We start from the raw sequence: 14,478 nt of genomic DNA on the forward strand, positions 1-14,478 counted from the left end.
ATTATTGGAATTTAATTAAAACCTAGTGTTACATTACATATTGATATTAGTCTTTTGATGTGTACTTTAATCAATTTTTTTTTAATATCTGATGTGTATTTTATTTAATGTCTCCCTATTAAATATTTAAATTTATTAATATACATATTTTAATTGAAAAAATTACATATAAAATATACTTTTAATAATTAATTTTATATTGAGACTTTATCTATCCACAATTCTCTTAACCTAGTGCCAGAATTCTCTTAAGCTTCTGGTGTTCAAAAGGGTAATTGTTTGTGATCACTTTATCTATTCACAAAATGAGAATTCTCTTAAGCTTCTGGTGTTCAAAAGGGTAATTGTTTGTGATCACTTTATCTTATAACTTTTGTTGTGCCAGAAGTTTTAAATTTCTTGTATATATATATTTTCCATTAAATTAACAAAACAAAAATTCGGAATTAGTCATGATCACATGATCTTAGATTCAAACTTACACTAGTAGATTATATTATACGGAAGTTATTTTCACAAATTTTTTTCTATTGCTAGACACTTTTATTTATTCTTGACATCTAAATTGAATAAATCATAAGAATCAAAAGACAAAAATAAATAAGAGCATGCAAACAACATTTTTCAGATTATTTATATTTCTAACGCAAAATTCCACGTTATGAATTCAATAAAAGAAAAGGGTGTGTGAGTGGAAGCTGTTGGCCCTCGGTGGATGAATAGTATATCTCATGCATGGGAGAGATGAAGATCTGAAATATAATGGGCAGCAGCAATAGCCAATTAGCAGGTATATTCAAGTTCCTGTGGTGATCCCAGCAGATGGGTTACAAGGCCTGAGAGAAAATAATTCTTGTGTCCTGCAAACAAGGGACATATGTCCTTGGAGGTGAGCCAAAACCCTATTTTCAAATCACATCAGACAGTATAAGCCAATCACAAATTACCCCATTTTCACATTATGCGTGGGAAGGTAAAATATATATGCATGGTGGACCGTGGAGCCACTGTATAGCACCATCGACAAACCTGCTCTGTGGCTGTGGTCCACCTATATGCTTCAGTGCTTCACTAGTGTGGACAAGATCTAGCACCATCCATGCCATCATGATCTGGAGTGGTCAACTGAGCAATCTTGATACGGCCCCGCATTTTGAACGGCCGAGATGACTAGAGTAGAAGCAGGATTAACTGTTTAGCCAAGCACTAAAATATGTCGTTTTGCCCTATCATGTATTGCACTACAGTCACCATTTATGGAGGATGACAAGTAACTGTTACTATGGAACAAGTTTTTCTTTCTAATTAACAAGTGAGACTGTGAGAGGTTTCAAAAAGGTTGCTGCCGAATTGAGGAAAAAGGTAAAATTCCACTTCCACACTTATAGACAATATGTATAATGCATAGTCATGTTATGAAGATGGATAGTGGTTAGAGGACCCCATCCATAAATCAATCTTGCAAAAAAAATCATGTGGTAGGTGGCTATATTTAATTTAGCAATACACAAAGATTCATTTTATGGGGTAACATAACATGTAAAATTCACTAGTTCGACTTCATTTTCTTATCAAATACAAGTTGTAAAATATGTACAGAACCAGCTTCTGAGCATGAATCCTGCTTTAGAGTTTACACGGTCAAATATCATAGACTGTTGCTTTGCTCGTATAGCAACGAAGTATTGACTAGATACGGATTGTCTATAGTTCATTGTTTATGTCAGTTTCAGCTCCATAATAATGGAGTGTTATGTAGGCAATACATGGTCACTAGACAAAGTATTGATCCCGTTCCGTGAACAGTGGAGTAGAGTCTCTTTTAAAAATGGGCTCAGGTAAGTATCTATGTATATATTATGGTGAGTGGACGGCTAAGAAATTAATCAATATTGTTAGTAAGATTGATACCTTTTTTTTTTCTTTTTTTTTTTGCGCCTATCCATGTGCACCATTTAGAGGCCTTCGTAGTGATGGTCCTCGTACTTTGGTGTCTAAAGAAAAGATAACAAAATTGAATGGATCATCGTTTATGTCTTCTATTATCTCGTTTCTTTTTTGGTGGTTTGGTAAATGCTCCTTTTATGCGTACTAAACGGAAGAACCTCATTGGACTAACACTAGGGTTTCCAACATTTCAACTACAATTGTCAAAGAGTGAGGACCAATACTTTAACTTCGTAATTAATAATTTGAAGTTTTCCACTAAAATTTAATTTTAACTTTTCTTTTTGTAATATTAGAGGAATCAAACTCTCGACGTGCTTTAAATTCTAATATGAATTAATCAACTACACCACATATTTTAAATGATTATACTAAATTACATTACATTGAGGAGAAATTTTTCAAAGTACTAGCTAGAAACATGGCTCGTTGCGTTAAGTTTCATAATACAAGCGATTGAAATTTTTTTTAAGTATTGTATTATGCCACACCATGTTCTGACACACTAAAAAATATCTCGCCTTTGAGGAAGACCGGTGCCTTGATTGACTAAATCACACACCTTGTGGATCCCACTAGCTATAACATTTTAATTTCAAGGGAAAGGGATCCTTTCCGGATCCCTTCCATCAAGTCCACCAAGGCCACAAATTCGGGCTCTTGAAATTTGATAAAACGGCTAAAGTTATTATAATTTAAAAAATGGACCCCTGTTTGTAGCCGTTTAATTAAATTTCAAAAGTTCGTATTTGTGGTCTTGGTGGACTTGGTGGAAGGGATCCGGAGAGTATCCCTTTCCAATCTCAAAATCCATTATAAGGTCTTATCATTGACGGATATTTGAATATATATTTAGATACCATAATTAAATTTAAAAAAATGAGAATGTGCAATACTCTGTGAAAGCATAGAAAAAGAGTAGGTCTGTGAGGGGGAACATGGTTGGACCACAGACCTTGATTTAGATGAGGAGAATATTTGAGAAATTAAACCAAAAATTAATACGATTGTACCAACTTGTTGGGGGACTTCTAATGTGGACACACAACGTATAAACCTTTTCCATGTGTCTAGTTTGTTTGAGAATGGGGTCTACAAATAAAAATATCCTGGAAATTAAACTTTTATATGTGATAAGATAGGGAAGGTATTTGAGATAAACCTCAAGTCAGTGATAACAAGTTGGTGTAGAACTCACCATTCAACAGCCGAAGCTAAGCCTTTTTAGTTATAAGTAGTGCAAAAATATAATTAGATCATGATCTTAACTATTTAACTCATTAACGCTATCAATTGTTATGGAAAAGGTTTTTATTATGATTATTTTGATAAATAAAAAAATGAAGAAAACTTGCATGTTCCTCTTTGAGAGATAAACTCATTCTCCGGCCACTTGTAAATATTGTGTCTTCATCGTAAAAATTTCATAATTGAAACTGTTCAATGTCTTAATTTTCATCTGAAGATTATTTCTACAAAAATTCATTCAACTCGGATATTATTTAGTCATTCAAATTGTATCAAATAAATCAATGGTGTAAGTACCTAGTAACATATTAATGATGAATTAACTGTCCATTTACTTGATATATTTGGAGGAATAAACGATCTCCGTTTTAAATGATTTTTTGTAAGTATGATATTCAAATGAAGATTAAGAGACTGAAAATTTCTGATTATGAAATTTATAAAGTAAAAATACATTATTTGTAAGTAGAAGAATAAATTCACCCCTAAAGAAGGGAATGCAAGTATTATCCAAAAAGAATAAAAATATATGAATGGTAACATCGAAGATGAAGAAGTCACTCCCTCTTTTATATTGGAGGCTCCCTCAAATACCATTTTCCTCTTACACAGAGAGTTTTGAGAAGGAAGCGAAGTGCTGGGTTGGTTTCATATATTAATTGCTTCTAGAGGAGGCATCCAAAGGGATCGCATTGATCCCAGCTAACTATTTATGTCCATCGCTTGGTTTGGATCATGCTATCCCTTTGGATTTCTCCTTTGGAAGCTTCAAACTTATTTCTATATATCTTGCATCAACGACTTCTTTCACGTTCAAGGTATTCAGCCAAACTCGACGGTTTCTTGTTCAGGTAATTCAAACTCTTTCATATATATGTCTTCTCTTCTTCTATCTTTCTTTTTTTTTTCAGATCGAGCTTCCAAAATCTATGTTTTCAGCAGCCAACATCTGAATATTTTCATTGACTGGAAAAAAAGATGCACATCGTCATAGTTAATGAGACAAATTATGCATTTCGATTAGGGTTTTGCATTCTATACTTATGATTCTACCATATATATATGTCTTTTCATCATGTCGAAAATCTATTTGACGCTTAATTATGAACTCCTCTCTATCCCCAATTATTCATGAAATTAACTTGGTCAAAGATTTTGGTTTGTATATATTAATCTCTGTTGTTTCTTCAATTAAAATTTGAGGATGCTTTTCTGCATATATGGCTTCCTATATATCTTGCTAAATTATGTAATTATTTGTTGTGTTGTATATAGAATATTTGGCAAAGCTACAAGTTAACCAAACCTGAAATCGCATATGAACATGTTGGATCTGATTTTCTGGGGATACAGTTCGACGCTAAAACCCAGAAATGAACTCTGGAAAACAATCAATTGATTTTTTTACTCACGTTGTTTACAGGTGTCATTGATGTTTATTAATCTTATTTAATTATTATTTTTTATTTAAACCAGATGTCTCACCCCCCAACTCTCTCTAACTCCCTCCTTCCAAAAACCCTAGATCCGAAAACCTACAGCTACCTGCCTCTTGCTCCGGCTTGGGGGTCGGCGGCAACCATTTGCCCCCTAATTCGAGTCACGCCTATCATTTATTTTGTCCCCTCCCACACACCGTGCCCCCACTCTCCCACCGCTTCCCCTACCTTCGTGCCATGCCTCCCTTCCCTCCGCCTCGTCTTTGTCCCCCTACCTTTCCCTTACCTCGCGCCTCTTCCTCTCCCTCACCATCCCCTCTCCCACAATTTTTCAAGCAGCTCGCCCTTCCTTTGACGAAGCTCTTCCTGAGCTCTTTTGGGCTAGATCCGTGGGTATGGGTAAGATTTGTGGTTGTGGCGGGTTAATCCACCTCCTACGACTCGTTCTCCAGGGTGAATTTGCGCTCCTCAGCCGGCCCAGCCGCCTTACATGACCAAACCTGTGGCGGCTCTTGTGGTGAATGCTATAGATATCTCTAGAAGCGGTGTTGGTATCGTGGGGATGTAGTCCAACTAAGATTTTAAAGGATTTTAATTGATTTTAAAAAGTGGTAGATTTGATAGGATTTATGAGGATTTAAGACTCCTACAAAATTCATATGGATTTTTAAAGAATTTGAATGGATTTACTTTGTAGATTTTGGTGGATTGTGGTAGATTTTCATATAATTTTTTTATTGAAAAAAAAAAAAGAAAAATCTTTCCCCTTGCCCTACTATACTCGATAGTCATTTTATCCCCTTCTTTTCGGGTCTCCTTTCACACAACCACAGCTTCATCTCTTTCTCAATTAATAGATCAACATAACTTTTGTGAGCTTTTGAGCACTACACCACCAACAAACATCACCACCGACTGCCATTTTGTCATAGATGTACGCTGTGGTACTTCAGTAGTGCTTGTAGTACCACAAACATTAAAAAATCAAAATGGCGAGAGAGTAGTATTAACCAAAATCCTAGATCAATCATGTCCTTTGATGATCATACATGCCTACATCGTTGGTAGAGATTTGAGGACTGCCCATATGGAAAAGGATTTGAAATCCTAGGGGGTGAGGTTGGATTCTTTTTAGTCTTGGTTATATATACTTCTTGCTCTCAAATCCCACAAAATCCACAACTTATTGAAATCCTCCAAAATCTGAATTTTGTTTAATACACTTAGATTTGGATAGATTTTAAAATCCTTTAAAATCTTTTAATTGACTACACCTATATTTGAATGGATTCTAAAATCCTTTAAAATCTTTTAATTAACTACACTAGGATTTTAAAGTCTTTTAAAATCCTCTCAAATCCAAGTTTGACTACACTCTAGTTCCCTTTTCGAATTAGTTAGTTTTGTTTAATGTTTTGTGTTATGTCGCTTTGGTGAGTTTTATGGTCTCGTTGTTCTAGCGGTGGTGCGATGTGGCCTAGTTGTTTTAGTGATGGCTTATGTGTGCATTCAAAGCATGATTTATCGCGTTTATCATCTTTTGTGACATATTACACCATGTGCACCTAGTTTTTGTGTGTGGTAGTCATAAGGGGTTTTATCTTATTTGTTGATTGAACGAATCTCTCTTTAGATAAAAAAAATTGATCAATGGAGAATATGTACCCATTTGGCACCTCTTAGATTTGATTTGGGTTAATGGAATCTAGCTCCATTGCTTGTAAAAAAAATCTTATTTACATTATAACAAAGATAGGTTAAAACTAATTAATCTTAGCAATTTGTAGTATACTACTACATTATGGTGAATACATTCTTAATCAAATTTCCTTCATCCTGTCGAAATTTCCTTAAAAACATTATGGTAAATAAATTGTAATCGATTTTCTTTTGCAGTGAAACATGAAAATGTAAAAATAAAAGTTTCTTGATTTAGAAACTGGTAGTAAGTCTTGATTTTCCAGTTCATGAATCATGATTAGCATAAAAGTGGAAGCTGTCAAGGTGATGTCTTGCGTTACAATTTAACCCTAATCTCTGAAACTTTTGATCATTACCTTCCAACACTTTGACTTCACCTTTTTGTAAAGGTAATTTCACTTTGACGATCAAATTGACAAATTGCAAGTAGAAACCACGTGGTTTATTAGCATGAATTACTGCAAGTGTTGCTGCTGGCTTTAGTTATTTTCTACAATTGCCACCACCCGAAACTAGGGAGATCCAGTTGAACTTGAACCTACTAGAACAGACTCACATGGCCACATGAACTGCAGTGGACCAAAGTCAAGAACTCCAAATCTCGCGCTTTTAAGGACTTTAATTAGAATCCAAGGTAGTGGAGGAATGATTTTATAAACTTAACGACTTCCTTTTCCCCCCACTTTTGGGCCTCGCATTGAGTGCACCAAAGGCAAAGGCAAAGGCAAAGACATTATGTACAAGTGATGAGATGAGATCTAATTAATAAAAGTTCTTTTAACCATTTCTCTCATTTTGAAATACAGGTTCAATTTGTTAAACTCATTCGAAATGTATGAAAATTCTAGCATGTTCTGGTGTACTTGATTTATTTTGTCGCAAGACTGATGACTCCCAACCTTGCAACACCTTAATTATTTTTCTTTGTTATTAAATTAATAGATAGACTTAAATCACAAAATTGTTGATTGAAAATGGTCTTGTATGCGTCGACATATACATTTAGGTACGGTTTCGGCCACAAAAATTGAGGTGTGGGGAGGGGAATGGGAAAGGGTTGGGTGAGAGCTATAATGTGGGTTGGACTCGAGCACGCGTCAACTATCCCTAAAGTCTATTTGTGTATATATTTTTTTTTTAAACAAATATGTAGATTCGTAGAATACATAGTTACTTATGCTGTATAATGTGCAGGTGAAAGAGGATGAGCCCCACAAAAGAAAATGTTACTTTTACGCTATTGTGTAGTATTGTGGAGGATAGCTTGCACTATTAAGTAATTAGATGATGAGCTTTCACTTTGAATTTGTCAACAATGAAGAAACCCTAAAGGAATTATTGATTTCAGAAGCTTCCTAAATCTATGCAAAGTTTGGAGAATTCTCGAGTAGAATATGTTGCGTGGTCTAACTATCATCATTGTTCATCATGGTAGTAATTAATAGTAATCATCACCATCATCATCTAAATCTAAATCTTTTACAACTAAACGAATGGTCTAATTCAAATGGCAGATGGGGTCCAAAGTGGGAGAAGAAGAATTTGCTTGGGGGCACCAGTGTCGTGTGTGTGTGTGCGTGAGTGTCGTGTGTGTACAAATTATCTTGAATTGTAAGATATGCACCCCAATTGTCTCCCTCCTGCACTACACAAAGCTTTATCAAGGACACACAAACAGCGAAAACAAAACCCCCACACACTTGAAATTTTTTCAATCCATCAGAAGGATTTGGATGCTGCTTTTGCTGTGGCAACTACCAAAGGGACCCCAAAACCCTTGACTTGCCTGTTCAATCCGTCTGAAGGATTTGGATGCTGCTTTGCTGTGGCAACCAAGGGGACCCCAAAACCCTTGACTTGCCTCCAAATTCAAGCCCCTCCACTCCTATTTCTTCTCGATTACTTGTTTTAATATTTGCACTTTGTGAGACTCGATTTTCAGCCGTGTATTCGGGACCTGGAGGATTTGATTACTTGGGGGATTTGATTAAGAAGTGTTCATAAAGTTGCACGTTACCCTTACGTTGCTATCTTTCGAAGCTACCATATGAAAAAGAATGGAAGTATTATTTTGTATTCGACATACAGGCATAGTGAGTTCCTGCTACCGTATCAGAATAATAAGAAGAGCTCTTTACAGTATCAGGCAGAGACAACTGAGGGAAGGAATTCAAATTGCATGAGAAGCTAGGGCAGAAAATGAACAACTGCTTAATAGGGAAGAAAATGAACATCTGCTTAAGGGATTCAAGATGATTTGGGGGTAGTTTGTGAGAGACTTGAACACGAGCTCAAATGCATGGAGTCACATGAGTTACAAATTTCCTGAAATAGAGAAAGACTTTCATGCAACGAGAATGTCATATTTGTAAGTCCAAATAAATATGACCAATAAACAACATTAGACACTAACATTTATCCCAATAGCGAGCTATTCCTCACTGTCATGGTATTTGCATTACTACAACGGGATATTATAAAATAACTTAGGAATCTATAGGCTCATTTCGAGCTTTTCTTTTTTTTTTTTTCAAATGACTGAAAATGTTTTTGGAACCAATCCTTAACAAAAATGTAAGTGCTTCCTTAAAAAATGAAGCACTTCAAGTATTTTTGGTACTCAAAAATATTTTTATCAAGAGTGTTTTCAATTATTTTAAAAGAACTTTCAGACAAGCCATATATCACAAAAAAAATATATGGCCCTCCTAATCTATGAGGACGTTGCAAACTCATATGCTAATTACTCGCGTGTAAAAGCTCTTGTAATATTGCGTAGCGTTGAGCGCATTGAGTTAAAGAGAAAACCCTTAATCAACAAGTTAATCCACCATTTATTTAAACGATTCTTTGTGTTGTTGACTAATTGTCAATTCTTATGGCAGATGCCCTTGGATTTCAAATACAATTCATATTTTGTTGCGGATGGAAAGGATGGATTTGGATATTTATACGTTAAATGGGCCTTTAGATTTGTTTCTGTTTAGGTTGTTTGGGCTTTTTTTTCTTTTTAATAAATAGTTGTATTTTATACACCCAAAAGCCGTATCTGGACACCAAAAATTTTGTAAAGTTTTTAAAGACAGATGTAGCCCTCAACAAAATGATTCAAAAGCCCATATTTAAAAAAATTAAAAATTTCTAAAACAAGTAAAGAAATCTCATAAAAGCAAAATTAAATGATATAAAAATATTAAAATAGAAAACGAAAGAGAGAACTCTCTCCCGTCCCTTCCCACCTCCAGGCCCTCCATTATCAACAAAAAAAAAAAAAAAAAAAAAAAAAAACCCCCTCCAAGCTCCTCCAACGTCATCTCTCCAAATCCCAGGTTACAAAATCTTAAGGTGCAATAGACAAAGGTGTAATTTGATAGGGCACCAAATTTTAAGGTGTAATGTGAAAAAATTGAAACCTAATAACTTATTTTAAAATGACTTCAAACATTGAGAGTGTAAAAGCGGTCTTTTACCACAGTGACGAAAATGTGTTGAGCCCTTATATCACGGTATAAGTTTAAACTTTATCAATTACTAATATAACAAAATTTACCGTTTAACAAAAAAAACCTTAAAAATGTAAAATATAGTTAGTCCAAAATTTTATCACCACAAAGTTCGACCAAACAAATACCAGGGTTTTGACTCGTGACTCATGTCGTCAACTACTTCCTAAATCAGGATGTCGTTGTGAAGGCAACACGACGTCGTTGAGCCTATATATGTCGCGAGTTTTTTGGACAGAAAAACGCAATACTGCTTTACCAAAAATTAGAAATATCCGTTTTTCGGATCGGATAAATAGAAAATCGTTGAATCGCTATCGCTCTGATTCGGGAAGTGCACGAAGACGCCTCGGGTTTCTGCAAACAACGATGGCGAACTTCACCATTTCCTGCTGCAATTTCCCCTTCATTTTCCTCCTCTCCTCCTTCTATTTCCTAACCCTAACCCTAATTGCAGAACCCATTTCTTCTTCCGGGCCCAAACCTCTAAACAACAGCAGCAATCCCAACTTCGATTCCGAAATTGCCCTCCTCGGTGACGCCGCGCTAGCAGGCGGTGGATCCTATGTCAACCTTACGCGGCCGTCGGTCTCAAGCTCCGGTCTTCTCCTCCGCAGAAAACCCTTTAAATTTCTCGACGGGAATCTCAGCAACCCGACGTCGTTTTCAACCGAATTCGCATTCTCGATGACGCCCGACGGCGGCGACGGCCTCTTGCTCGTCTTTGCTCCCGGAGATTTGGGGTCCAGATTATCGGGTAAGGGCCCGTTTGGGATTAAAGGTGACGATCGATTTCTGGGTATTGAATTTGATACTGAAATGAATGGAGATATGAATGATTTGAATGCTAATCACATAGGGGTAGATGTTGGTAGCTTTGTATCTCTAGCTGTTGGTAATGTTTCTGAATTGAATTTGGTGCTTAATAGTGGAGAAAAGTTGAAATGTTGGATCGATTACGATGCTAGTTCGAAACGATTGGAGATTAGGCTAGGCAAAATGGACGATTCGAGGCCTTATACTCCGATTACGGCATATGGGATAGATATGTCGGGAATGTGGAGAGGTGAGGATGTGTATGTAGGTATTAGCTCCTCGAATTCGAATGGAAATTCGTCACAGATTAGCAGTGTGTATTCATGGAATTTTAGGCTTAGAAATGTTCCCAAGTCAATGCATTCTCTGCCGGTGAATCCGAGGGGGTATGTGGATGGACATGGTGAGAGTTTGAGCGTGCAGAAGCGGGGGATTTGCCCATTGACAGTTCTTGCCAGGATGATCTTCGTGACTGGGTGTGGGGCATTGGTGGCATTTGTGATGCTGTTTTTGTGGGCTATTATCATCAGTAGGCACACGGAGTTCCCTGCTGAGTTTTCTCCAAAGCCTGTGGAGTTTAGGTACGAGAAGATCGATGTAGTTGTAGAGAAAGATGCCGATGGTATTAAGTAGTAGTGCGTAATGTCTTCAAGGGCGTGGCCTTTTTTTTCCTGTGAATGTATGTTGCCAGTGTTGTTTGTAATCTCTAACACGAAAATGTGATGAATTCTGTTGTTTTGGTGTACCCGGCTGTGTTTCCTGCAACGGCTGTGGATCTCAGGTATGTGAAGATCAAAGTAGTTGTAGAGAAAGATGCCGATTGTCATTTCTAACCCGAACTAATGTGATGAATGCTATAGTTCTGGTGTGAATTCTGATGGCAAATTCTAATGCAATTAGGTCTGATGATCACATATGTCGTGTGTATATGTGGATCTGTTTTGTTCATTCATCATGTAGCTCCATTTTGTGCAATTTAGCAAGTGTGAAAAGTTTGCTATGTTAAAGTGTATTACACCTCTTATGTCTATTTATTCATTATATTTATGAGTTTTTTAGATAATGGGGTGTAAATGCGGCTTACGTATCGACCCATTTACAGTTTTCAATGCTCACCATGTCATCAATTGAACGTAAATTCAAATAAATCATTAGACTAAAGGTGTAAATTGCTACAATTTCAAAACCGGGAGCAAAGTGAGAAAATTGAAAACTCGTGGCTCATTTGAAAATCATCTCAAACATGAAGAAGTGAAATGTAGTTACCCTAAATCCTAAATCTATTTTTTCGGCCTACTGTGGAAGGCCTTAGCTGTTGTTTTTCGACGATTCGTTGTTGGGGAAGAAGACATTCTGAATCTTTTTCTAGCAAAACCATGGCCAAATTGTATTAGGAGTTTGAGTTATCTTTAAACAATGTTGTTAATCATGGATTTTGATGTATGACTTGTAAGCTTGTGCAATGGGCTGGAAAAGAGCTGGTTCAAACCAGTTTATAACTTTTATATTCCTCTTCCTCGCGTACATATGTGGATCTGATCCAATGAAATTGGTATGGATAGTGTAACTCTGTAAAACAGATTTTAGACAATCAATACGTATCTAATTGTGTATTTTACAGTTACTCAATACTACGGTCTGGTTGTATTCCCCTTTATTTAGAAGTGAGAGATATTAGGTTTGAATCTTGTGGATGGCGAATTCGATACTAAATTAGGTTGCTCATTGTGTGGCTTAGCCGACCTCCTCATCCCTTAATGTGAAAATATCGATGTACTCAGGAAAACAAATTGTGTTTTTTACAGAATTTTTTTAGTAATCTCCTGACCAAGATCTAAAATATCGATGATATCGAAAATATCAATAGTCTAAAAACACGGAAATTTCGATGGAAATATCAGGATATTATCATATCGATATCGATAAAAATTGAATAAAAACCACAAAAATTGTAAGAAAAACTTGGAAATTTTTATTGAAATTTTGCAGGATGTTTATTTAGTCAATTATCTATTAGTTTATCACAAAAAATTGGAAGGAAATGCATTGCATGATGGATTTAACTGATTTAAGTCGATAAAGAGGTCGCACTTGGTGCGATGGCAAGTGCCTTCGCCCATGAGCGGTAGGTCTCGGGTTCGAAACTTGGGAGCAGCCTCTCCATAAATGGGGGTAAGGCTAGCCGACATTCACCTCTCCCAGACCCTGCGTAAAGCGGGAGCCTTGTGCACTGGGTACGACCTTTTTTATATAGCGAGTTGGCAAACATTGTGAGTGTGGAAAATATGTAGTAATTAATGAAAAAAATTTAAACACACTATAACAATTTATATATAATGAATTAGTACAATATTTTACACTTTATACATTGCATGGTAAGATACATGAGTGACTTAGTACCACATAGAGTTCCTATGAGGTTCAAAATTTTCACTATCTTCATCATCTCTATGTGTAAAGTAAGTGTATTGTGAAGAGTAGTCATCAAATGATAAATCCCCAAAATTGATAAGGACATCCAATTGGACTCAATCCGAAAGTAGCTGATTTTTTGGACATACATCTAAATGCCCCTTTAATCTAATCGAATGTGTCTACATTCTTAATATTCTAGTTACATTTTCGTCTTAATCATCAGTGTGCATTGAGAATGCTCCATCTACATCTCGTTTAGTTGTGTAATCCAAAAAGAAAGTGACGTCTACGTCTCATCTAGTCAATTTTAATGTATACATTAATATGAGTGGCATTTGCAGTATGTTTCACCATGTCATAAATGTGGCTTACGTATCGACCCATTTACGTGTTTCAATGCTCACCATGTCATCAATTGAACGAAAATTCAAATAAATCATTAGACTAAAGGTGTAAATTGCTACAATTTCAAAACCGGGAGCAAAGTGAGAAAATTGAAAACTCGTGGCTCATTTGAAAATCACCTCAAACATGAAGAAGTGAAATGTAGTTACCCTAAATCTTAAATCTATTTTTTCGGCCTACTGTGGAAGATCTTAGCTGTTGTTTGTCGACGATTCGTTGTTGGGGAAGAAGACATTCTGAATTTTTTCTAGTAAAACCATGGCCAAATTGTATTAGGAGTTTGAGTTATCTTTAAACAATGTTGTTAATCATGGATTTTGATGTATGACTTGTAAGCTTGTGCAATGGGCTGGAAAAGAGCTGGTTCAAACCAGTTTATAACTTTTATATTCCTCTTCCTCGCGTACATTTGTGGATCTGATCCAATGAAATTGGTATGGATAGTGTAATGTAAAACAGACTTTAGACAATCAATACGTTTCTAATTGTGTTTTTTTACAGCTACTTAGTACTACGATCTAATTGTATTCCTCTTTATTTAGAAGTGAGATGTCTTATGTTTGAATCTTGTGGATGGTGAATTCTGTGAAAATATGATTGTATTCCTCTTTTTAGTAATCTCCTGACCATCAATTTCGTCACAATTTTATTAATTTAATTATTGCGTAATGCGCATGATCAACTTTTAGTGGCATATGAGTCAATAAAATGCTACATTCACAAGGAAAATTCGTAAATACTTTAAATTTTCATATTTGAGGAAAGTTTAACATGAATCGTAACAAATTCGGAAGCTTCTAACGTACACACGGAATAAAAACTAACAATTAGAAATAATTTGGCACTCTGTATTATAAAAGCACATTTTGGTACTTTATTGCACCTAAAAAGCGATTTAGGCAGAGGCTGGGCATCTTTATTAGGGCCTAGGAGTTCAAAAAACCTCTAGGCTGCAATTAGGCGGCCACCTAAACGGTCTAGAGGTCTAGGCAGCTCTAGACGGT

The 14,478-nt window shown here is 35.9% G+C and overlaps 1 protein-coding gene, 1 long non-coding RNA gene and 1 other non-coding gene across 3 annotated transcripts; all 3 read left to right on the forward strand.

Moving 5' to 3' along the window:
- Positions 1–3,737: 3,737 nt before the first annotated feature.
- On the forward strand, positions 3,738–7,715 carry LOC139194509 (uncharacterized). Its single transcript, XR_011579442.1, has 2 exons — positions 3,738–4,046; positions 7,530–7,715. It is a non-coding gene; the product is annotated as an uncharacterized lncRNA (long non-coding RNA).
- Positions 3,851–3,967, forward strand: MIR393H (microRNA MIR393h). The gene has a single exon (NR_161617.1). It is a non-coding gene; the product is annotated as a microRNA MIR393h (primary transcript).
- Positions 7,716–10,207: 2,492 nt separating the features above from the next.
- On the forward strand, positions 10,208–11,287 carry LOC103444749 (lectin-like protein LEC). Its single transcript, XM_008383701.3, has one exon. The coding sequence runs from the start codon at positions 10,208–10,210 to the stop codon at positions 11,285–11,287; it is 1,080 nt and encodes a 359-aa protein (XP_008381923.3).
- The last annotated feature ends 3,191 nt before the right edge of the window (positions 11,288–14,478 follow it).

This window comes from Malus domestica, chromosome 01 (genome assembly GCF_042453785.1).
Source record: "Malus domestica chromosome 01, GDT2T_hap1".
In the NCBI taxonomy this organism is placed as follows: Eukaryota; Viridiplantae; Streptophyta; class Magnoliopsida; order Rosales; family Rosaceae; genus Malus; species Malus domestica.

Excerpts from the sequence above, each read along its gene's own strand:
- LOC103444749 (XM_008383701.3), top strand. The coding sequence starts at position 10,208 with ATGGCGAACTTCACCATTTCCTGCTGCAATTTCCCCTTCATTTTCCTC.